The 27,120-nt window shown below is 36.1% G+C and overlaps 1 protein-coding gene across 2 annotated transcripts in view; it reads right to left on the reverse strand.

The window, feature by feature from the left end:
- The window catches only part of OSBPL11 (oxysterol binding protein like 11), a 102,010-nt gene that overhangs the window by 23,050 nt on the left and 51,840 nt on the right, over positions 1–27,120 (reverse strand). For both annotated transcript variants that reach the window (XM_042232591.2, XM_004002992.5), the window contains exons 6-10: positions 26,188–26,389; positions 23,526–23,671; positions 16,251–16,391; positions 9,304–9,802; positions 6,108–6,294 (exon numbers count right to left, since the gene is read on the reverse strand). In XM_042232591.2, coding sequence (XP_042088525.1) covers positions 6,108–6,294; positions 9,304–9,802; positions 16,251–16,391; positions 23,526–23,671; positions 26,188–26,389 — 1,175 coding nt within the window. The remainder of the gene's footprint in view (positions 1–6,107; positions 6,295–9,303; positions 9,803–16,250; positions 16,392–23,525; positions 23,672–26,187; positions 26,390–27,120) is intronic.

Genomic DNA, 27,120 nt, shown 5'->3' on the forward strand with positions numbered 1-27,120 from the left:
TTAAAGTATGAACACAAGGTATCAAAAGCCAGTAAGACTTTTGAAATTCTTGGTTTTGGATACTCCCTCCCTCTTAGGAACCCAGATGTCAAGATAAAAGAAGCTCCAAAAACGTGGAAAGGCCACATGCAGTCCCCCTTGGATTACAACCCCAGCTGAGGCCCTGGTCAACAGCCAGCTCTCCTGCCTCCCATGTGACTAAGCTGCTTTTGATACTCAGCTGGCTCAAGCCCAGAGGTAACTGAAGCCACAATCGAGGCCCAACTACAACCACATGAAAGATGCCATGTGATAATCGCCTAACTGAACACAGCCAACCCACAGAACTATAGAGACAACAATAAATTGCTGTTTAAGCACTAAGCTTTAGAGAGGTTTCTTACAAGCCATAGATAACTAGGTCATCATCCAAACTTACCTTAGATATACTGGCTTCCCCTATACCAGTCAGTTACTCCTTGAAGTCTGTCCATTCTGAATGCCTAACTGGTCTCCCAACTTCTAATGCCGTGCCCCACAACCCAAATCTAATCTTTATCTGCCACCAAATTGATTTTTATTGATGGGAAGCATATCACTTCCAGATACAACATTGCTCATATTGTATTCTTATAAAAAATGTATAACGTGAACCTAAAACAAAAGACAAACCCAAATTCAAGAGATGCATTTTATAAAACCGGCCTGTAATCTTCAAAAATGTCAATGTCATAAATGACAAATAAAGGCTGAAGAAATATTGCTAATTAAATGAGACTAAAGGGATATAACAAGAAAATGTAATGCATGATCCTGGGTCAGGAGAGAATAGATCGCTAATTATCAGGCCAATTTACAAAAATTTAATTTGGATTATACATTAGATAATGGTATTGTATCATTTTATATTTCCTGAATTTGACAACATTCATGATTATGTTGGTTTCCCTGGTGGTTAGACAGTAAAGAATCTACCTGCAATGCAGGACACCCAGGTTCAATCCTTGGGTTGTGAAGATCCACTGGAGAAGGGAATGGCTACCCAGTCCAGTATTCTTGCCTGGAGAATATCATGGACAGAGTAATTATGTAAGAGCATTTTCCTGTTCTTAGGAAATTTTGGCTGAAATACTTGGGGTAAAGTGTCATGACATTTTTAACTCTCAAATGTTTCAGGAATAAAATAACAATAAAACAACAATGACAATAAAGTATGTATGTATAAATATAGAGAGATTTTGATAAGGCTGTTGTAACAAAATGTTACCAACTAAAAATCTAGGCAAAGGGGACATGAGAATTTTTATAACTCTTCTGTGGGTTTGAAATGATTACAAAAGAAAAGATAAAAATAAGTAAAATAAACAAAATATATCATTAAATGTTTGAATGTTTCATTGGCTCCCACTGCCTTCAGAATAAATTTTGAATTTGTCAACAAAAATATCACTAAAGATAATATGATAGGAATGTCAAATCATAAAAGGAAGGCTGAACGTGCCCTATCTTTTAAAGTACCTCTAACTTTTAATATAGATTCTGTATCAACAAAATTGTGGCTACAAAGTAGTTAAATAAATGAAACTATTTTTGTGTAGAAGGGCTATGAAAATTACATACAGAGAAAAAAGGAACTATAAAATTAGCCACCTTTCCTCCCATTCGCCAACCTGAATCCTAATCCTGCAGATATGCTCTCTGGAGCTGCCCTTGGAGATTCAGCCATTGGTGGGCATCAGGCTCGTCAGCACATCTCTGCATTGTTTGTTTACTGCCTGCTCCTAGCAGGGAATACTGAGTGAGACAGACAACAGCTGAGTTTTCAAAACTGCAGACACAGAAAGTCAAAGGGCATGATTATGGACTTCATCAGGAAGAGTGGGTATTGCTGAACGTTAGAGTTCACAGAGCAGAGAAGCTTTATGATAAATAATGATTTCAAAAGAAGTCCAGTCACTATTTACTCAGTATAGACACAGGAGAACTCATCCTGGAGAAAAACCTTTATTAGTCATTCATATGTTAAATGGCACAAGAGAAAACAAACAAGAGGAAAATTATATGAAGACAAATGCTGTGAGGCAACTCTCTATAATCATTCACTCCTTAAACCACACGAAAGAGTCCATACCAAAAAAAAAAAAAAAACTTAAAAAAACCCTGTATGAATGTGATTTAGGTGGGAAAGTCCTTCATTACCACTTGACTCAGGTAATACAAGATAATTTACACTGAAAAAGGACCCTACAAATGTAGTAATTGTAGTAAATGGCCAGTAAATGTAGACTTTAGCCAGACCTCTACCATAATTGACATCAGAGAACTCCTAGGAGGAAATGCTATTTTTGAAATCAATGTAGGAGACCCTTTAGCTGGAGCTCTGGCCTCAATGTACAGAAGACAATACATATTGGGGAGTAATCCTATATATATAATGAATGGGAAGAAGTCTTTAACAGGAGACTCTTGATGAGTATCAGAGAATTCATAGAGCAGATACAAGTTCAATTAAATGAATGTGAGAAAGTCTTTATTCATTGAGCAACACTTGTAAAACGCAAGAATTCACTGGAGAACAATACCTTGAATAATATGAATAAAGGAAAGTCTTTAATAACTATCTATTAAAAACCTTATAATATTAAAGATCTCTCCCTGGAGAAAGTCTATACATACAGCTATTACGTAGGTGTAACTCTCAATTTATTAAACATGAAGAGAGTGCACAATGGCTGTTTTCAAAGTTCTGAAAGGTTATCCTAGAGGAAAAAGGGAGTATCAATTGTACAAAGCTCCCAAAATATCAAATCCAAGGGCTCATATAGAAGCTAATCAGTAGCAGATCAAAACATCATTGGGAAAAGCCATAATTTGACAGGGTGGACAAGATTGTATCTTTAAGAAGAAAGAAGCTCACACTTACTGTATTTCCCTCACACTATATACAAAAATAAACTCAAAATGATTTAAAGACCTAAAGCCATAAAACTTTTACAGAAGAACATAGGAGAAACACTTTTTAGCATAACTTGTAGCAGTATTTTCTTCGATTAGTACAAGAAACGAAACCAAAAATAAATGAATGGGAACTAATTAAATTTAAAAGCTTTTGCACAGCAAACAAAACCATCAACAAAATGAAAAGAAAAACTATGGAACATGAGAAAATATTTGAAAATGATTTGATCAATAAGGGGTTGACACCACAACATTGTATAGCAATTAACCTCCAATAAAAAGTGCGGGGGGGAGGGGGGAGGTTAACATCCAAAATACACAAACACCTCATAAAACTCAGTATCAAAAAAACTCAAACAACCCAATCAAAAAGTAGGCAAAAGACCTAAATAGACAGTTTCCCAAAGATGGCATACAGATGGCTAACATGAACATGAAAAGATGCTCAATACTGCTAACCATTAGAGAAATGCAAATCAAAAAACAATAAGATATTACCTCACCCTTGTCAGAATCACTATCATATCAAAAAGTCTCCAAGTATCCAAAGAAATACAAACAAAAAAACCCCAGAAGAATAACTAAGTGAAGTGGAGACAGGCAATCTACAGAAAAAAGAATTCAGAGTAAAGATAGTAAAGATGACCCAAAACCTCAGAAAAAGAAGAGAGGCACAGAGTAAGAAGATAGAAGAATTGTTTAACAGAGCTGGAAGATACAAAGGACAGAGTCGAACAACATAATAACTGAAATGAAAACTACACTAGAAGGAATCAATAGCAGAATAAATGAGGCAGAAGCACAGATAAGTGAGCTGGAAGATAGAGTAGTGGAAATCACTGCTGCAGAACAGAATAAAGAAAAAATAATGAAGAGAAATGAAGACAGTTCAAGAGACCTCTAGGACATTACATGCACCAACATTCGCATAATAGGGGTCCCAGAAGGAGAAGTGTCCTAGAAGAGAATAGGGTTTCCTTAGTGGTTCAGATGGTGAAGAATCCGCCTGCAATACAGGAGACCTGGGTTCAATCCCTGGGTTGGGAAGATCCCCTAGAGCAGGGCATGGCAATCCACTCCAGTATTCTTGCCTGGAGAATCCCCAGGGACAGAGGAGCCTGGTGGGGTCACAAAGAGTTGGATATGACAGTGACTCAACACAGTACTTAGTGGGCTTTCTCTCCTGGTGGCTCAGATGGTAAAGCGTCTGCCTGAAATATGGGAGACCCGGGTTCGATCTCTGGGTCAGGAAGATCCTCTGGAGAAGGAACAACCCACTCCAGTACCCTTGCCTAGAAAATGCCATGGATGGAGGAACCTAATATGCTACAGTCCATGGGGTCGCAAAGAGTCAGACACGACTGAGTGACTTCACTTTAAACACAGTACAGCACAGAAGGAGAAGAGAGAGAAAAGTCCTGAGAAAATACTTGAAGAGATTACAGAAAACTTCCCTAATATGGGAAAGGAAATAACGACCCAAGTCCAGGAAACACAGAGTGCCATACAGGATAAACCCAAGGAAGAACACACTGAGATACATATTAATCAAAGTGACAAAAATTAAAGACAAAGAGAAAACATGAAAAGCAACAAATAACATTCAAGGGAATCTCAATATGGTTATCAGCTAATTTTTTCCAGTAGAAGCTTTGCAAGCTAGGATATATTGTACCTCTGCAGGCACCATGTATTAAAGTGATGAGAAGGAAAATCCTACAGCCAAGAAAACTCTACCTGCAAGGCTCTTGTTCAGAGCTTTACAGAAAAGCAAAGGCTAAGAGAATTCAGCACCACCAAATCAGCTTTACAATAACTGCCAAAGGAACTTCTCTAGGCAGAAAAGAAAAGGCCACAACTAGAAACAAAAAAACTTATGAATGGGAAACTGAAATTAAAGGTCGCTCAGTCATGGCCAACTCTTTGCGACCCCATGGACTATACAGTCCACAGATTCTCCAGGCTACAATACTGGAGTGGGTAGCCGTTCCCTTCTCCAAGAGATCTTCCCAACCCAGGGATGGAACCTAGGTCTCCCACATTGCAGGTGGATTCTTTACCAGCTGAGCCACCAGGGGAGTTATGAATGGGAAAGCTCACCAGTAAACATAAAGCAAAGGCAGGAAATCATCCACAAAATGTGAACCGTAATACCACCTTCTCTGAGGATAAAGGACAACTATTTTGATAATCTCCAGTGGTTCTGTTTGACTAATTTTTTCTTTTTTAATTCTGTGCTTCAGTATTTTGAAATTCGTATTTTTTAAGGCCCATTCAATGCCTAGGAGTCAATAAATCTTTCCACTTCTAAGACTGTTCAGTACCAGCTGTCTGGTAAAGAAGTAAAATAGCTATACACACTGAAAGTTTCATACATGAATGAAGCTAGTGCATTCTGGTATAACCATGTAAGAAAACTTTTTGCAATAATAAAGTCAAATTTTCATTCCCTATGATCCAACAATTCCACTCCTAGGTATCTATCAAATATAAATTCATGCATTCACCAATGTTCTAGAAACACTATTTGAAATGGTCCAAAATCAACTTACATACTTTAATATGTTATTCTTTAATACAAACTGTAAAGAAAACTACCCCTACTTCAGAATAATCAGAATAGACATCAAAAGCTAAAACAAAGAGTATTCTTTTGAGGATCCTGTTAGAAAACCTGTCTTCATGTAGTTGGGTGATCTGGATGAGTGCTAAAGAGACCAACAAGCCATTAAAGGAGTATAATAACTGGCCATTCCTAGGTGGAATCAGAACAAAGCCATTATTCAGTATTGGTGCCTGAAGATACTGACTTCCATCACTGTACTTCTTGAATTATTCTTTATAGATTAGTAAATATATTCTCTTCCTAATCTGTAGCAATATATCTCTACCGAAGTCTCAGTTCAAGTCTGAATCACTTTAAAAGCAGAAATGGGACCAGAAACAACATACCATTTGTTAGGAATTCTAGTTTATTAGAGTAGATAGATCTGTCACTATTTTTAAAATCAGATCATAATTTCCAGAATTCCTTCAAAGATGAAATATATTAAAAAAAATAAACATGAACAGAAATCCAACCCCATTTCACAAAAAACAAAGCAGAAAATGAATGAGTTATAATACAAGATTAAACTGATAAGAGTCAGATATCACTAAAATATTCTTACCGGTGCAGTTTGCCACCATAAAACGGCTTAGTATGAAAAGTGATGCTGGCTGAGTACCCAGTTTTTGCACAGTTGACATTGACTTTGCCACCCAGTTCTACCCAAGGAACAGTTAAAATCGACCGGGCATATGCACAAGGCAGAGAAAACGTATACTCTTCTCCATGCTCCAGTAGACTGAGGATACCTGAATGTGAAAACATGAAGGTGGATAATGTTTAAAAAACAAACAAAAAAAAGATAGCTATGAAAAATCCATATTAAGATTTTCTTCTGCTTGGTAAAGGAACATCATAATTTTGCTTAGTTTTCTTTTCGCTTTGGATGAAATTGGCTTCATTTACAATTACATTTGACAACAATTCATGATAACAGTTAATCAAGGTTACTTTCATTATTATCCCTTTGGGGTTCATGGAACAAAATTCCCTCTAATGCTCCTAAAAATAAAATAAAACTTCAAGTCAGAATTTAAGTCCATGCTAGACTGTATCATCGTAAGATCTGATCTTTAGCTAGTACTAATAACTTTTAAAGTAGCTTTTAGAATAACTAAATATCTACCATAACATAGACTTTAATCTCAAACAACATGGGGGGAGTTTGTCATTTTATTCTATGCATATTAAGGGACAGAAAAAAAAGTTATTTTATGATATAAACTAATGTCATCATAGTAATTTTGCTTGCCAAATTCTGAAATATTTAAGGCAAAGCTACAAGAGTTAGAAATGACAATTTTCAAACAATATTCTAATGGGGCTTGTTCCATATTAAATGATAGTATATTAAAAGATGACTTTAAAAAAACATAAGAAAGAGTTACAGGGGAAAAAAGGAATTACATTTATGAATAATCAATCTATCACAGATGATTAAGAGACACTGAAGAGACTTGAGCTAATTACATTACTAACCTAAGCTCAGTACCTAGTTCACCATCAAAATAAACACTGAACTGGATATGTACTGCTAGTCTGAACTCTGAGGGTATCTCTCTCTTAATAAATGCTCATGAAGTACTGTGTTCTTAATGTTCATAAAAAAAGGCAAAAATTACATTTTCATATAGTCAAATTTTTAGGACAGACAGATTGAGTTCTAAAGCAGTCTACTTTACATAAGCAACAGCAACTATTTTTTGTATTGTTCTTAGTAGTTTTCACAAAAGGCAATAATAAATTGAGCCATATGAAAAGAAACATGGTTTTGTATATATTTATATATAATGGGAGCTGTCAGAGACATATATATATTTGGTTATTCAAGTATTTGATAATAACTTGATTAATTCTAAGTTGGAAAGGATATCATGTTCCTTTCTAAAAACATTTGGCCTCACAAATTGGATTCAGGATCTTTCATTTCTAGGAATATAGTTAACATGAGTTAACATTCATTATGGAATTTAAGGTCCAAGAAATATATAATTATTGAACAGGAAAATAAGACTAGCTAGGATAACTGAAATTTAAAGAATTCTAAAATCTCATTTATCTAATAATTAAACACATTTTCCTTCTACTTGAAAATAAAAACAGTTGCTAACAGGAGCACAATAAATTGTCAGAAGTTCCATTCTCTGATTTAATTTACCTTCTGTTGAAGGTGTCAATGGTAATTTAATTTTATAAAGACAAATCTATGAATATATAACCAGCACTTAAATAATAATAATAAAAAATCTATCAATACCACCTTCTCATTTAACATGTGATTAAGATATTAATGCTTTTCCTCATTTCTTTTTTTTTTTTTTTTTTTAAGGTGGTGGTTTGGTGGTTTTAGTCACTAAGCTGTGTCTGACTCTTGTGACCCCATGGACTGCAACCTGCCAGACTCCTCTGTCCATGGGATTCTCTGGGCAAGAATACTGGAGTGGGTTGCCATTTCCTTCTCCGCTTTTCCTCATTTCTTAAGGTATTTCATTTCTTAGAGTGGGAGAAGCTACCAGATACTTTCTGTCTCATGAACTGCTAAGAGTAATTGCCCTTGGGGAGAGTGTGCCAAAGAATGAGGGTCTAAATCTGACTATGCCTTAATTTCTATGATTCTGGACACATTCTATCACTACCAGACTTCAGGTTTTTCATCTCTAAGTAAACTGCTTTGTGAAGAGCCTAAGGTTAATGTGATAGACCTTATAACGGAGTTAGCCAACTCTTTCTTTTTTTTTAACTAATTCAATATCTTACTATGTTATAAAAAAATTTGATTAGTTTGAAACATTACTTGGAAACTGACTCACAGTACAATAGGTGTTAAAGATGAGGAATGCTTGTAAGGGGAATAAAATATTTTCTTCAGGGCTAAAACAACACAATCTCAAAACGTTAGGGTCACAGGCTTAACTACACAATGCTTACAGTGTCAGTCTATATTTAAAACAAATTTTCTCATGCACAGGAGTGTTCCTTTGACATTAAAATGGCAGAGTTTTTTTCTGCCATTATATTTTCATTAACTCTGCAATGATTTCTGTGGAGACTTGTCTGTTGTTGTTAATCTGTTTTTTTGTATTCTTAGCCAAAAAACACCAAAGTGTTTTTAAATTAAACTTTGTTTAATTGTGCAAAGAAATTAAAAGAAAACAATTCCTTTTAATTGTTATAATCATTTGTGCTGGAATAGATGTAAAGTTTGGCAGTATATTTCAAAATATTTTACGAATATTTTCTATGATATATAAAAGATATAGACATAGATTTACCTAGAAAATATTTCTTGAGTGCTATTTATAATAAAAACATGTTTTATGTTTTAAAGCATTATCAATAACTTGAGAAAATATTCACTGCAAAAAAGGAGGACACAACTACATAGAGAGAATCCTAATTTTATAAAACTGAATGTATGAACATACACACATAGAAAAAATACAAAATACTAGCTAAGTTTATCTATCTCTGAATGGAGGGATTAGACATACCTTTTCACCTTGACACTCTTCTAAGTTTACTAAATTTTCTATAATAAAAATAATTTACATTTAAAATCAGGGAAAAAATTGCAAAACAAAATTTTTATTTGTTGATAGATTCACACTCTCCCCTCTACCAACATTCTGAAACATACTAGGAATTGGGGGGAAAAGTAGTACACATACAATTCAAATTTACAATTGATATTTATCTAGTTCCCCCAATTTAAGGCTATAGTTTGATATGAAAAATTGGAGAATATTTTTTCTACTTACCTTCCCCAACCATTGTCACGCCTATTGACATGCCTAAGAATTTGCTCTTAGTCCAGACATGAGCATTTACACACATTTTCCTCTCTGCACATTCGGCATAAAATCCTGAGACTGGAGGATGATGGGAAACCTGCTCAGCAACAAATCTGACCGTATAACAGTCTGAACCCATCTGGTTCAAAGCCTCCTCTGATGGAGGTACATGATTTGTGATGGCCTGGGTAGAAGAGCTGTTAATGACACTGGATGCTACCTCACTTTTGGGCATCCTCCAGGAACAGTGAAACGTTTCTCCAATGATAGGATTGTATGGTTTCTTAGCAATGGCTCCCTTACGGCCTTCGTGAAATGAGGTAAGGTAGTACTCAACAAAACGAATCATCCTGTCCTCAGCTGTAGCTCCATTAGTGATGGCTATAAATAGGTCTGGATGAGACATAAAGTCTGCATACATTTCCAACAAGGATCGCTTCTCTAGGATAAATGTAGGAAGCACCACCTAAAACAATAACAACAACAAATCAACCAAACAGGGAAGTACAAAAAAACAGTAATAAATACTTTCAGAGAATTGAGATGCTATCATACACATGAAACAAGAATGCTTTCTGAAAAAGAAAATTCAGAAAAAATTAAAACATGATAGGAAAAACTAAAATTCAAGAGAAGGGTTAGAAGATAAAGGTGAGGACCTTCCTGTTCTGATCCTCTATTTTCCTATGAGATTTCTGCTTCTTTCAAGTCTGTTTCTTTATTTTGGTCTTTATATTCCTAATTAGAGGTCTTCTCAAAGACCTGATACATCTATAGAGAATGATTCTTATTTCTCTGAAAATATTTCATTCTAGATGGATATTAAAAGCAGAGTCACAAAAGAAAAGTAATTTGTCTCAGTAAAAAATAAGTGTGCTATACTTTGAGGAAACCAAAATTGAAAAGACACACGTACTCCAAAGTACATTGCAACACTATTTACAAGAGCTAGGACATGGAAGCAACCTAGACGCCTATCAACAGATGAATGAATAAATAAGTTGTGATACATATATGCAATGGAATATTACTCGGCCATAAAAAGGGATGCATTTGAGTCAGTTCAAACGAGGTAGATGAACCCAGAGCTTATTATACAGAGTGAAGTAAGTCAGAAAGAGAAAAACAAACATGGTATATTAATGCATATAAATGGAACCTAGAAAGATGGTGCTGATGAACCTATTCACTGGGCAGCAGTGGATATGCAGACATAGAGAAGAGACTTATGGACACAGACTGGAAGAAGAGGGTGGGACTAATGGAGAGAGTAGCATGGAAACATATATACTATCATATGTAAAATAGACAGCTAATGGGAATTTGCTCTATGTAACAACCTAGAGGGGTGGGGTGGGGAGGGAGGTGGGAAGGAGGTTCAAGAGGGAGGGAACATTATGTGTACCTATGACTGATTCATGTTAATGTATGGCAGGAACAAGTGCAATGTTATGAATCAATTATCCTTCAATTAAAAATAAATTAATTAAAAAATATAAGCATGCTTAAAAGGAAATAGCCCTTTCAAATGGTTAAGGTCAAACAATCAATTCAGGACTTGAAGAGGGTCAACTAAAAAAAAAACAATCACTTCAAATTCCTAGATTGGATAAAAGTATCATAAGGGGAAAGACATAAGGGAAGAGAATGGTAATTTACATTTAATTTTAAGCACAAGAAGACTAATTCTAAGAAAATACCTTTTGATACTTAAAGCCAGGTAAATAGAAGGAAGATTAAATATTTTATTTAAAGCAGAATTGGAGAAGCACTGAAATTGGTTCAACTCTGTGACAAAACAATCTGGTAACATTTTTTCAAGAGCCTGAAGATTTCATATCCATTTAGCCTAATAATGATTCTTCCAAGAATCTAGTGTTAGGAAGTAAGAAATGTGAAAATAAAATTAAAACAGTCTATGTTTTTAACTCTGTACTGTGCTTAAGTCAGTTCAGTTGTGTCCAATTCTTTGCAACCCCGTGGACTGTAGCCCACCAGATTCCTCTATCTATGGGGATTCTCCAGGCAAGAATACTGGAATGGGTTTGGAGAAGCTATGCCCTTCTCCAGGAGATCTTCCCAGCCCAAGGATCGAACCCAGGTCTCCTGCATTGCAAGCGGATTCTTAACTAGCTGAGCCACAGGGATACCCAAGAATACTCTGCTGCTGCTGCTGCTGCTGCTGCTGCTGCTAAGTCGCTTCAGTCGTGTCCAATTCTGTGCGACCCCACAGACGGCAGCCCACCAGGCTCCGCCGTCCCTGGGATTCTCCAGGCAAGAACACTGGAGTGGGTTGCCATTTCTTTCTCCAATGCATGAAAGTGAAAAACGAAAGTGAAGTCGCTCAGTTGTGCCCGACTCTTAGCGACCCCATGGATGGCAGCCTACCAGGCTCCTCTGTCTATGGGATTTTCCAGGCAAGAGTACTGGAGTGGGGTGCCATTACTCTGGGTCTAGTTAAATGATATGATAAAAGGGTACAAAGTAACCCTCTATAAATTAAATGATTGATACTAAGACACTTTCCCACCTAGCCCTCTTCTCCTCCCTAACTCCTACTTGCTTTACCTATCAAGCAAGAAGTTAGAAGAATTTTCCTCTAGGGGAACTTGACTAACCATAGAGGAAAAATCCAATGATACTAACATCAGGTTCCCCAACAAATTTAGATTACTCAGTGTTGAAAAGCACAGGCTCCACTCACATGTTCAAAACTTAAAATCAGGTTTTTAGTTCCTCTGTACTTAAACATGAGTGGAAATCCAAGAAACATCAGATCTCTAAGAATACCTCTCCTTCTCTGGTGGCTCAGACGGTAAAGCGTCTGCCTGCAATACAGGAGACCTGGGTTCAATCCCTGGGTCAGGAAGATCCCCTGGAGAAGGAAATGGCAACCCACGCCAGTATTCTGGCCTGGAAAATTCCATGGACTGGTAAGCTACAGTCCATGGGGTCACAAAGAGTCGGACACGACTGAGTGACTTGACAAAGAACTATAAAGAAAATATACAGCCAAGATTGTACTCACTATTCACTTTCCTCTAAGTAACACTGTTACAGGATACATATATAGGTGGTAAAACTATAAATGAAAGCAGGAGGATGATTAACACAAAAGACGAGTTAAGTAGTTACATCTAGGAAAAAACAGAGGACTACAACTGGAAGGGGCACTCAGAGAGCTTCCAAGATCTGGCAATGTTCTGTAACTTAATCAGAGGTGGGTACACAGGTATTTGTTTTACCATTGTTTTCTGAACTGTTTCTATGCACTCTAGTCAGTCTTCTATATGTACAATACACTTCACAAACAAAACATATTAACTGAAAAAAATGGAAATGTTATAAAATTGAATATAAAATATTATATAAAGAAAAACTGAAAAGAAATCACAAAAAGTAACACTTGTATTGTTAGGATGGTAGAATTATAGATTTTTTCCTTTTATTTTTCAAAAACTTTCTTTGAAAAGTTTATACTAAATTCACGACACTATTTTTAAAACAACAAAATAACAGGGAAAATGGCTATTACTTATTCACAATATGCAAGTAAGGACCTTCTTTGTTGCTGTAGTCACAGTACCTAGAACAGTGTCTGGAATATAAGGTGGCCTGACATCACTTCATGGGAAATAGATGGGGAAACAGTGACAGACTTTATTTTTGTTGGGGGGGGGCCTCCAAAATCACTGGTGATTGCAGCCATGAAATTAAAAGACGCTTACTCCTTGGAAGAAAAGTTATGACCAACCTAGATAGCATATTCAAAAGCAGAGACATTACTTTGCCAACAAAAGTCCGTCTAGTCAAGGCTATGGTTTTTCCTGTGATCATGTATGGATGTGAGAGTTGGACTGTGAAGAAAGCTGAGCGCCAAAGAATTGATGCTTTTCAACTATGGTGTTGGAGAAAACTCTTGAGAGTACCTTGGACTGCAAGGAGATCCAACCAGTCCATCCTAAAGGAGACTGGTCCTGGGTGTTCACTGAAAGGACTGATGCTGAAGCTGAAACTCCAATACTTTGGCCACCTCATGCGAAGAGTTGACTCACTGGAAAAGACCCTGATGCTGGGAGGGATTGGGGGCAGGAGGAGAAGCGGACGACAGAGGATGAGATGGCTGGATGGCATCACTGATTCAATGGACATGAGTCTGGGTAAACTCCGGGAGTTGGTGATGGACAGGAGGCCTGGCGTGCTGCGATTCATGGGGTCGCAAAGAGTCAGATACGACTGAGCGACTGAACTGAACTGAACTGAATACCTTATAAAGCCCAACATTGTTCTTATGACTTACAAACCTAAATTTACTAGAAGACAATAAACACCACAATAACCAAATAAACTCTATGCCTAATGCTCATTTTAACCAATTTTAAAACTAGTGTTTTCTGAACCACTAATACGAAAATATTTCTAGAATAAAAATGATACCCAGTTGAAATACTAAGATTAGATGAAAGATGAATTGTTAGATGGCTTTCTTTATTCCTGAAATATCTGCTTCTTAGTAGGTTATTAACTGAACCAACTTACAAACTTTCTTATAACTACTGTAAGTCTAAGTAGAGAAATATGTTTTTTGATTTTGAAATAATTCAAAGTGAATGCTAAAAGCAAAATGCTTTTTGTTTAAGTTACATTTTCAGGTAAGTAATTCACTGGAATCAAACAACCTTTTAATTTATACTTTTATTACCTCACAGGCATTGAAAACCTCAATTCAAAATATACATCCTGAAGTCAATTTTGAAATTCCAAACTAACGCAAAGTAGTGTTAGCAGTGATTCAAAATATATAATTCCACAGTAAGTAATGTTTAACATACATAGGTTTTGAACCACATTGGCTTTCTAAATCAATGTCATGGATTAATTGTTAAAACAAATTAAGGCACACTCATTAGATAAACTGGGAATGGAGAAGATGGGCCTAAAATTAAAAACTATACATCAGTGGTTCTCAAACTTTAATGTATATATACATATTTACTGAAACGCAGATTCTGTTTCTCTAACTTTGAGATTGGGGCCAAGATTATACATTTCTAACAAGTTCTCAGGTGATGGTGATGATACTGACTTGCAGATTTTTTTTCTTCTTTCAGTTCTAAGGCATAACTGACAAATAAAATCATAAGTTATTAAAAGTGTACATTGTAGTGATTTGATATACACATATATAGTGAAAGGGGGCTTCCTTGGTAGCTCAGCTGGTAAAGAATTCACCTGCAATGCAGGAGATCCTGGTTCGATTCTTGGGTCAGGAAATTCCCCTAGAGAAGGGATAGGCTACCTACTCCAGTATTCTTGGGCTTCCCTGGTGGCTCAGATGGTAGGAATCCACCTGGAATGTGGGAGACCTGGGTTCAGTCCCTGGTTAGGAAGATCCCCTGGAGGAGGGCATGGCAACCCACTCTAGTATTCTTGCCTGGCAAATCCCCATGGACAGAGGAACATGGCAGGCTACAGTTCATGTGGTCACAGAGAGTTGAACACAACTGAGCAACTAAGCACAGCACACAGTGAAAGGACTCCCATCATCAAATTAATTCATGCCACATTTTTAAAGTAGCAAGCCTGCAGACCAGGGGTGTGCAAACTATGGCCTTCAGGTCAAATCTGGCCTCCTGTTTGTGTAATATAGTTTTGTGTGGAAATACACCCATTCCAATCCAACATATTGAGTTGGCCAAAAGGTTTGTTCTGTAAGGTGTTACATGGAAAAACCCAAATAAACTTTTTGGTCAACCCAGTATTATCCATGGTTGCTTTTACAAAGGCTGAGTTGAATACTGCTGATCCTTAAACAATATGGGTTTGAAATGTAGGTCTACTCATACATGGATTTTTTTCTCCAATAAATATACAAAATATACATGTAGAACATCATGTGCAAGACTTGTACTGAGGTGGATAGTCTACCCTTACACGGGCTTAAGGGGAGTAATACACAATATAAAATGAACATGTTAGTTTTCTTACTGTTTCATAACTTTGTTTTCAAAGAATTATATTACCATAACTATCATACCTCTCTCATAATGCAAGAAACTGTGTATTATCACAGGTATGTGGGATTTTTAAAAATTGAACAATGTTTCCTATATTGTATCATGAATATGACTAATACTGTACATCACAAACATTTTATAACAATATTCATTAGTATATAGGCTAGGCTACCATGAAGCTTATTACACTAGGACACCAGAAAACAATCATGTTGCTGCTTCATCATCATCAATGCATAAATTATTATACCTGTAAGTAAACATGAATATTTTTCATGTTCTTTTCATTTTTGATGTCTACTATTAGTAACACATATAAACAAAAGTTGTATGTAATATTTATATTATTGGTAAGGCTTCCAGTAAATAAATCAGTAGCTAAGTTTTGAGGGAGTTCAAAAATTATACATGGATTTTCAACTGCATGAGGGGTTAGTGTCCCTCACCCCTACACTGTTCAAGAATCAACTACACCTGCCTGAGAGATCTATGCCCACATAGCTAAAAACATCTACTATCTGATACTTTACAGAAAATGTTTGCTGACCCCTGTTACAGATAACACCCAAAATGTACTATCAAACATGGGAAATAAGAATAAAGCAGAAGGATCAATGACTTTAACAGTTTAATGGGATTAAATCCTTTTCTTTAGATTTTCCTATTCTGTATTCCAATGGACTCTTTTATTTTGCACAGAAACAAGACTATAGGTCTTTAGTTGCCACATGACTTAATCTGCACAAAAAAACCATCACATTTTTAATGAAAATAAGAAATGTTGATCAAGAGAAAAAGAAACCAACTCATAAAGATTAAAAAGCCCTGACAGCATTAACAATTATAGGTATAGTCCTGACCAAATGATCTTCATAGACTGTTTATCCCATTACTTACCCTTGTTAAGTCCATGCCCAGCTTGAGCTGTGATAAGAGATGTAGGATAACACTGCGCTGCTCTTCCACAGCTCCCAGGTCATCCTCCTTGTTGTCACAAGTATCCTCCACCTCATCATCTGCATTTATTTCTTCAGGTTCCTTGACGTAAAATAAAGCAAAAGTCTATTGTTATAAGTGTGTATCAATATGCACTAAGAATAAAAGTATAAACATCAGATGAAGACATATTGGGCCTAAACGAGACTGAGAGTAGACAAAAATCTTTCTGAAAATACAACTTACATCATTTGGCCATGGAATAGATTTCCTTCAATGAACGCACTATCACTGACATTGAACATACTGTTGCTTTGTCATAAGCATCACACACAAAATACATATACTTTGTGAAAATAGGATTTTTCAGGAAGAGTGAAAAAATGTCTCATCTGAAACTTAGGCTTTGAAGGCTTTCTCCACCTGCCTGGGAACCCTACTGCTATCTATAATTCAAGATGTTTTGAGAATTAAATATTTGCCCCGTTTTTAATACTGTAAATGTAAAATTTTAAAGTGACTGTACATGGCAACCCACTCTGGTATTCTTGCCTGGAAAATGCCATGGACAGAGAAGCCTGGTGAGCCCCAGTCCATGGGGTTTTAAAGAGTCTGACACTACTGAGCAACTGAGCACGCACCACTATTGTGCGTGCGTCAATTGTAAAACAGAAGTACTATTACCTTGGTAATTAAAATCTAAAACTTTAGCTGTATTTCAGTAGCATACACACATATCTTGCTGACTAAAACTGAGCAGAACCCTTAAATTAGTCTTGCTGTTTTTTGTACAAAATAATGAATTGGTACTTGAGTCGAAAAAAATTGCCTTTGGTATTTTGTTTGGAAAAAACTGCCTTTGTTTTGATTATGTTTGTATATGTTTCAGTACGTATATCATATACATACTAAAGTGATGGGAGTTAATCTTGTATTTACTTTGCAGGAAATATCATGTAAATATGCAGACGCTGAATGTAGTATGGATTGTGTCTGCAGTGAGCTTTTTGGTGGGTACAGTTTATATGTGCCAATTATATACCCTCATATACTTGTCTGATTTTGAGCTTGTAAAAATGAGAACTCGTTTTTACACATTTAATAAAGGAAAAAAGGTCTGTGAAAAAAATAAATAAATAAAGTGACTGTACATATCCAGTCTAACTTCTGTAATCTGTATTTAGATATTTACTCATCCTTGGAGTTGTCAGGAAAAAACTCTGGGGATGAAGAGAATTTTAGGTGCAGGTATGGAAACCCTGTAGTTGGTTATGTAGTCTTAAGACCACAAAACATTCTCTGCACAATTTTTCAATCAATCAATAAAACAACCCCTTGAAAAGCCAAAATTGTTTACCCTTCTTTTAGAAAGGTCTTAGCTCCAAATAACTGATTAAAAGAAATCTAATTTCATTTCATTTTTTAAATTAGATTTACTTATTAATTTTGGCTGTGCTGAGTCTTCATTGCTGCACATGGGCTTTCTTTAGTTGTGGCAAGAGGAGGTTACCCTCTATTTGTGGTGCACGAGTTTCTCATTTCAGTGACTTCTGTTGCAGAGCACAGGCTCAAGAGCACGTGGGCTTCAGCAGTTGTAGTTTGTTGGCTCAGCAGGTGCAGCTCACTGGCTCAGTAGTTGTGGCGCAAAGGCTTAACTGCCCTGTGGCATGTGAAATCTTCCTGGACCAGGGATCAAACTTGTGTTCCCTGTATTGGCAGATGGATTCTTTACCACTGGACCGACCACCAGGGAAGTCAGAGAAATCTAATTTCTTATTTTTATTTAAACAACAAGTAACAGTTTCAAACCCCCAAATTCTAAATAACCTTATTGGATGTCACTTTCCATGTTTATGTGGGGATGGAATATGATTTTTCTCAGGGGTACCTCTTTTCATTACCTTTGTGCAAGAGAGCTTTCATGAGTATATTATCTTTGGTAATGTGTTAAATTTTAAGTTATGAGGGTTTTAAAAAAGAAATGATTCTGTTAATGTCTCTGCTTTTAATTTTCTCTTCCCATAAACAAATCTTATCAAATAGAAGCCCATCTGTTCTCTGTAGCTAGACAAAGAAAACCAATCCTAATCAGGCATAAAATCAAGAACTTAATATTCTTAAAATAATAAAAACAAAACACAAAACATGGTGATAGAGATGAAAAATAATGAATTTTTGGTCATTCTTTTGCCTTTATTCTTTTTTCTTCTTCCCTTCTATCATCGCTTCTATCAATAAAATCTTTATTATATCAAATTCTGATAAATCAATTAATAGTCCAGCTCAAAAAGCAAAGAAGAACTAAAGAGCCTCTTGATGAAAGTGAAAAGGAGAGTGAAAAAGCTGGCTTAAAACTCAACATTCAGAAAACGAAGATCATGGCATCCAGTCCCATCACTTTATGGCAAATAGATAAGGAAACAATGGAAACAGTGCCAGACTTTATTTTTTGGGCTTCCAAAATTACTGCAGATGCTGACTGCATCCATGAAATTAAAAGATGCTTGCTCCTTGGAAGAAAAGCTATGACCAACCTGGACAGCATATTAAAAAGCAGAGACATTACTCTACCAACAAAGGTCCGTCTAGTCAAAGCTATGGTTTTTCCAGTGGCACACATGTGGATGTAAGAGTTGGACTATAAAGAAAGCTAAGCGCCAAAGAATTGGTACTTTTGAACAGTGGTGTTGGAGAAGACTCTTAACAGTCCATTGGACTGCAAGGAGATCAAACCAATCAATCCTAAAGGAAATCAGTCCTGAATATTCATTGGAAGGACTGATGCTGAAGCAGAAACTCCAACACTTTAGCCACCTGATGTGAAGAACTGACTCACTGGAAAAAACCCTGATGCTGGGGAAAGACTGAAGGCAGGAAGAGAAGGGGACGAAAGAGAATGAGATAGTTGGATGGCATCACCAACTTGATAGAGATGAGTTTGAGCGAGCTTCAGGAGTTGGTGATAGACAGGGAAACCTGGTGTGCCACAGTCCATGGGGTCACAAAGAGTCAGATGTGACTGAGCAACTGAACTGAACTGAGTCCAATTCATTTCTTCAGAAACCAAATGCAACAATTCCTTGTATATACCACAATTATTTGTTTTTATGACCTTAAAGAAAGATTCCCAAAGGCGAATTTCTCAATTTTCCTTTTCTATAGCTAGTAAGTCTGTCAGGAAGTACTTCCTGTAATCCACCCTAAGTCAGTTGCATAATATAGTTTAAGTATATTTGTGAACGTATACTCGTTATAAATCAGAGGGAAAAACTGATCATTTGAGAAATGTCGAGGGGGAAAAATACAGATATTGATTAAATAATGTCCTTCAGCTTCTGAGGTCAGAACCTAGGACACAGATTAATAGTGCAAACATAGCCTTAACGTTATTATACACAGTTATACACACAGTTTATTGTGTAGTTTACTCTAATGAAAATAGTATTAAACTCAAGAGATAAAACAAATTTGATAGAAAAGCTAAAGAACATATTTTTGTTATCTTTATAAAAAGTCAAACACTTAATAAAATAGAAAAAAAAAGGAATTCCATTCGTGAATAAATACTGATTCTAAAGTATGATATGAATGGAAGATTCTGGAAACTCTCTTCTCTTTTTGAAAAGCCTCCTCTTAGAGATCACGCCTTTCTTAAAGAAAAGCTTAAGGTTAAAAAAAAAGCATTACCAAAATTCCAACAAACTGCTCAAATGTATAAAATCCCTACAAACTCAGAATGACTAGTAAATACAGTGGAAAAAGCAGTTGAGTTTCTAGGAATTCATAATATCTGGAGATTGCATGGCAAAAGGAAATTCCACAAAACTCATACCAATGCCATTTTTTGTCTTCCTGATTTCTGACTTGGGCACTAGGGAAGTGTGGGCTTCATTTTAGCCTCTAGCATTTATCTTCTTTATCACCTAACAGCAACATTTCCACCACTGTAATACATGTTTCCAGCTTGCACTGACACTTATATTCCAAAAAAGGCATATGTAAAATTTTGAAACAATTCAGGTCTATTTTTGTATGCTTGAAAGTGAAAGTTGCTAAGTTGTGTCTGACTCTTTGTGACCCCATGGACTACAGAGTCCATGGAATTCTCCAGGCCAGAATACTAGAGTGGGTAGCCTCTCCCTTCTCCAGGGGATCTTCCAAACCCAGGGATCAAACCCAGGTCTCCCGCACTGCAGTCAGATTCTTTACCAGCTGAGCCACCAGGAAAGCTTGAGTGGAATCTAAAATCTTTTGTTAATTGAAAAAAAAAGAATCTATGCACTTAAGAGTTTTTTCTGTTTGCACTGGGTCATACACTAGGTTACTCATTTCAAAAGGTTTGGAAATTCAACAGTCCTCTCCCCCACATCTCTGTGCCCCATCCCTACCATATGTGTCTATCCTGATCTCCAACATGTTTTGTATTCTCATTTAGAAAAATGAAAATGTTGTGGAGTATATGACCTATTGTTTGCAATTTTTCACAAAAAATTATAGTCCTGATCTCTGAAAAGCTTTGGTTTCATCATTTCCAAACTGTTTTTCATGTACATTAACAATTATACATCCTCTTCCCACATAACATTCAATATGTTTATGAACTATACTAAACCTTTTCTCTTAAAAAGTTTTCTTTCTATACATCTGTGTCTCTTTTGCTGTCTTGCATACAGGGTTATCGTTACCATCTTTCTAAATTCCATATATGCACGTTAGTATACTGTATTGGTGTTTTTCTTTCTGGCTTACTTCACTCTGTATAATAGGCTCCAGTTTCACCCACCTCATTAGAACTGATTCATATAAGAATCGGAGAAGGCAATGGCAACCCACTCCAGTACTCTTGCCTGGAAAATCCCATGGACGAAGGAGCCTGGTAGGCTGCAGTCCATGGGGTCGCTAAGAGTCGGGCACGACTGAGCGACTTCACTCTCATGCACTGGAGAAGGAAATGGCAACCCACTCCAGTGTTCTTGCCTAGAGAATCCCAGGGACGGCGGAGCCTGATGGGCTGCTGCCTACGGGGTTGCACAGAGTCGGACAGAACTGAAGCAACTTAGCAGCAGCATATAAGAAACGAATCGTCAGTCCAGGTTCGATGCAGGATACAGGATGCTTGGGGCTGGTGCACTGGGATGACCCAGAGGAACGGTACGGGGAGGAAGGTGGGAGGGGGTTTCAGGATGGGGAACACGTGTACACCCATGGTGGATTCATGTTGATGTATGGCAAAACCAATACAATATTGTAAAGTGAAAAAAAAAAAAAGAAAAGGAAACAAAAAGCATACAGATTGGGAAGGAAGAAATAAAGCTGTCTTCATTCTCAGATGACATAACCATCTATGTGGAAAACTCTAAATAATAAAAAAAGACAAACAAAACACCTTTTTGAACTAATAAAGGAGCACAGTAAAGTCACAGGACATAAGGTAAAAAAAAAGTTTTCCTTCTAATTTTGCTAGGTTTGTGAATGGGACCCTAATTTTAATCTCAATTTAGTCTCAAAAACTTGGAAGTCATTTGTGATCCAACCCTATATCCAGTCAATCACAAGTTCAACTGATTTTTCATTTGAAATGCATATTACCTGTTCATGTCTTCACTCCTACTTCCACAGACTTCTATCCACACTTCAATTTCAAGCCAATGATATATTCCATATGATATACCAATGATCCATGATATTCCAGTGATCATATTCCATATGATATACCAATCTTTTTATACATTTTACATCCCTCCTCATGCTCATGATCTCAGTATCTGTCATATTAAGACTAAATTTTTCTGCCTGAGTTTACACTGTATTCTGTGCAGCAGTGTTCCTGGAATAATCATTCCACAAAGAATGCGACATGAATGGCCATCTGAATTTGTAAAATCCAACAACCCTGGGGTCACTTTCCATAAACTAGGTGCTCTGCTAAATTTACTTTATCTTAATAACAACTTATAATGTATTATTAACCCTACTTTACAAATGAGAAAGTTAAGCCTGGTTACTCATGAGTTGGCCCACATGTTAGTAAATGACAGGACCCAGGTTCAACATCAAGCCTTCCCTACAGTAAGTAGGGACTCTAAATGATTTTAAGTCTCTCCAGTGAAAGAACTATCTTCTATTTTTGTGTCTCCTCTAATTCTTAACATTGGACTTGTCATATACTAAGATAACTTAATAAATACTTACTAACTGCTTGACTCCACAAATGAATTAGTTAAGAAACTGTAAGAAAAAGAGGATTTGTTTTCTTTCTTCTTCCTCGGCCACCCTGCTGCCACTGCCTGCCTCATTGAGTCAAAACCTTTGCCAGCTTTGGAAGTCCCTGTGTTATATGTTTCTTTCAAGAAGTAATCTACTAATATATAAATAACCATAAACCATGCCTTACTCTTGACTCAATAATTTTAGTTGGGAATAACTTAAGAAATAATCTAAATAAAGGGGAGAAAAAAATAAAACAGTAGACAAAATGATACAGCATTATTTATACAAACAAAAGAAAATAACAACCTAGACATTCAATAGCCTACTTCAACCTTGAAAAATTTTAATTATATAGGCCAGAATAACATATAAAAACACTTATGAGAAGTATCAAGTAAAAAGAGCTTAAAACAAAACTATCTATGTAATTATGATAACCATAAAAATAAAAGATGTAAACTCAAGAGGCAAAAAAACAGTATGATATGTTACAGAGGTAGAACTAAGAATAGAAGAGAGCCCTGTTTACTGCTGAGAAATGTGTAACAAACATTACTAAAATATTAAACTCTAAGACTGTGTGCTATTTTAAGTAGACTAATACTTTTAAAAATTGTATTGGTACAGTGCTTACTATCAAAAAAAACCTTAATAGTAAACCTTTAAACTTATAAACTTAATAGCAAACACCTACTAAATAATGTTAAATTAAGAAATCTATAAGATAAATATCATGCAAATAATCTTCCATTAGAAAAGCTGTTTTCCAGAAAAAGAAAAACATGCAAATTTTAAATACATTTATATAAAGCAAAAGTAAACTAAAACTAAGAAGGACACATAATTTAACCTGGAAAACACAGTATGTACAAGTTTTACACAATAGAGCCCTTCCAAAGCCAATGCAGTTCAAAGTAGAACAACACTTAGAGTGAGCTCTCTAGAGTATGCCATCCTGACAATGAAAAGGTGCTTTTCAGTGATTCCTAATTTTTACTCCAAAACTGTATTTTCGTATTACCTTACCCTTGCTAATAGTCCAGATTCTGCAACACACTGCTCTTCTGGGACTGCCACTGGCTTACTTTGCTCAGTTGCAAAGGGCTGGTCAGCTCCATTTTTATAGTGGTTTGATAATGGTATCTTTGGTTCTAACCATTCGATCGTCGTTCCTGATGAAGTAAGAGAAAACTTTCGCTGAAACTTGCTCATAATCTGGAAAGTTCAGCAAATGTGGATTTTATTAAACGATTTTGTTTTGCATCTACAAGGCTAAAAGCAATTCAAAACCTGTTAAGAGACTCTACAAGACAGCAACTTGTATCTCATTAGCATGAGCATGACGATTGGCTATTTTACAACAGAGCAAGCTGCAACTTGAAATCAGATACCATTTAAGTGAATCAACCCTGAACAGGAGTGAACTCACTTCCTGGGAAAATCTGTGAATCATTAAGTGTATTCTCACCCCAATAGTTGACCTTGCTGCATGAATCTTGACCTTCTAGTGATAAGAAGTATGCAGTTAGACTTGAGGGAATCACAATTATAGCAACAGCCCGGGATTGTGAAACAGTAAAATCAACTTCAATTTGGGGTTGAACCTTATTCTCAGTACCAGTTTTCTAACCAACCAAGATAACCCCACAATCTAATTTAAGAATTGCAGATCCATGTACATTGTTTTTTTTTCTTTCCCAACATATAAAAAGGCTCCATATACTTTTAAACTGAAAGGTTCTTCTACTGAATAAATAATAGCTGACCTAATGAAAGACAGTGGTCACATTTAGAGACTTGTCATCTTCTCAGTTAATGACTCAAATGTCTCTTATTACCCTCAACTAGTTTAACAAAGTGGATTCTATGCCTAATCAATAATGGAAAATGTTCCATTTGATTTCAGAGGCTGATCTAGGTTTCACAGAAGCTTGGTTATACAGTGTTACATTAAGGGATACTTAGACTACTACACCAGAAATTTAAAAGGAGTATGGAATTTACTTAGTCTATAGCAAAATCCTAGACTTCAGTAGAGGAATAAATTACAAAGTACCTACCAGGCTACCAGAGCATCTTGCCTTGGCACTTAGTTCAGATTCACTGAGGGGGATTCATAAATGGGGAATGCCCTGGATAAGTTCATGGGGCCTGTTTCAAAATTTCAAAGAAATGAAAGCTCTTTGTTTCTACCTTGATATGTTTGTTTTTAATATCAGCATCTAGATTCCCCTACTTCTTGAAATAAGATGCACATAAACACTGAATTTAAGAGATTTGTTTTAAGAGATTATTCACAGATAAATCATAACAAAATTCTTTATCAAACAAATCATCTGGTCTCAGGGTCCTTCTAAATCAGTTCTTTCTAAAATATCTTTCTTTCACAAGCAAGAGGAGTTCATTGAATAAGAAAACAATGAGTGTTGGGAAATACTAAGTTACTACTATTAATTCACTGTGATGGGGGTGGGGAAATTGGGGCAATGTTGTTAAAGGGTACAGACTTGCAACTAGAAGATGAGTAAGTCCTGGAGATCTAACACACAGCACAGTGAATGGAGTCAACAGTACTACAGTGAATATTTCAAAGTTGCTAAGAGACTAGATCCTAAATGTTCTCATTATAAAATAGGGAATTCCTTAGTTCCAAAGGTTAGGACTTGGCACTTTCACTGCCAAGGTCCAGGAAACCAAGACTCCACAGGCTCTGAGTGTGTGTGCGTTGGGGGTGGGGGGAGGGCAGGCCAAGAAGGGTCAGAGAAAAAAACAAATGACAATTATGTGATATGATTGGGACATTAGCTAACACTCTGGGGGCATATAAATATATAAATGTATTAAATCAACACTTTAAACTTGCATGTCAATTATATATAATGTCATTTTATATATACTATATGTCAGTTATATCTCAATTTTTAAATGAGTTTATTAATCTCATTAATAGAAAAACTCATTTTTTGTTATGCAATAACAAATAATGCAATAATGCTGTTTTCCCCAGTAAATTAATTTCAACAAATAGGTGCTCTCGAATACCAGATGTATATCTTATTTTTCAACTGAAAGGTGAGTGATAGACTTTTACATATATGTATCTCAACAGGGAAATAGTGAATAGCGGACTAAAGCAACCAAGAAATGACTCCAACGTTTCTACTTTGATTGACTGGATAGAGTAATATCATCAACTTCAACAGAAATACTGAATTTTTAATTCAGTTTCTGACAAGTTTAATTTGAGGTCTCTTAAGGAATATTTAATTATATGAGACCTAAATGGTTTTAGATTTGAAAAAGGACACAGTAAAAGAGACTTTGTATAACATTAGTGAAGTCGCTTAGTTGTGTCCAACTCTTTGCAACCCCATGGACTATAGCCTACAACACTCCTCCGTCCATAGGATTTTCCAGGCAAGAGTACTGGAGTGGGTTGCCATTTCCTTCTCCAGAGGATCTTCTCAACCCAGGGATCGAACCTGGGTCTCCCGCATTGTAGGCAGATGCTTTACCATCTGAGCCACCAGGGAAGACATTAGTATGATAATAAAAACCAAGAGGCTAGCTGGTTTTCTATTTGTCTTGCCTTGATTAAGATTTTCTGGAGCAGAATTACAAAGAATGCAGTTACTATTTCCATGTTTTGAACTGCAATGTTCAGTCCTACCTTTAAGCAATAACTTACCTGAAGGCAATGAGCCCTTCTGATGTGATGCATGCTGTAACTGAAGAATATGAAAGCAGTCATTTAAGCAGTTCATAGTTGCCATGGAAGTAGCCTTGAGCATTAAGAGATCCTGGTCCAAGGAACTAAGATGGCCAGAAGCAGGAAGGCATTCAATTCCTCTAATTAAGTCTCTTTGTTGTCCTTCAGCATGAGACATCATCTAAGGAAAATAACAGTTCCATGTGTCTCACTCATAATCTCTGTATAGCATGTATACATACAGTTGCCACTTTAATTACCATATTCTGTACAACATATAACATACAATTGTCATTTTTAGGATATATTCAGCCTAGAAATCTATTTTAAATTTGTTTGGCTATTCTCAATAAGCATTTAATAGTGTTACTCAAAAGATGACAACACATAAGTAAATCTCCAACATATGCTGAATAAAAAGAAGCCATTATCAGAGAAGCACATACTACTCGATTCAGTTCAGAAATTTCAGACACAGGCAAAATAAATCTATGGTTTATAGGTGAGGAAACCTCTACACATTAGAAGTCAGGATAGTGAAGAGAGAGTAATGATGAAGAGGCATGAGAGGGTCCTCTAGGGTACTGGTAATATTTCATTTTTTGATCCAGGAGGTAGTTACATTAAAATTACAAGATACACACTGTGTATCAGGTTCTTTTATACATGCTTAGAAGGTTAATTAAGAACTGGGATGGAGACCAAGGGAAGGGGCAAACAGATCCATTAGGTTTACCACTGGTCTAACGAAAAGAACTTCCATGATTAATTAAACAGAACAGAAAGCCAAATAAGAAATTATAGACAAAATTCTACAATTAGTTGATACATAAGCCCCACATTTCCAGAGATAATCCCCATTCATGCTTAGAGTCCTGCTGTAATTATGTCTAAACCTGTTAACAGCTTGAA

The sequence above is a fragment of the Ovis aries genome, chromosome 1 (assembly GCF_016772045.2).
Source record: "Ovis aries strain OAR_USU_Benz2616 breed Rambouillet chromosome 1, ARS-UI_Ramb_v3.0, whole genome shotgun sequence".
NCBI classification, from domain to species: domain Eukaryota; kingdom Metazoa; phylum Chordata; class Mammalia; order Artiodactyla; family Bovidae; genus Ovis; species Ovis aries.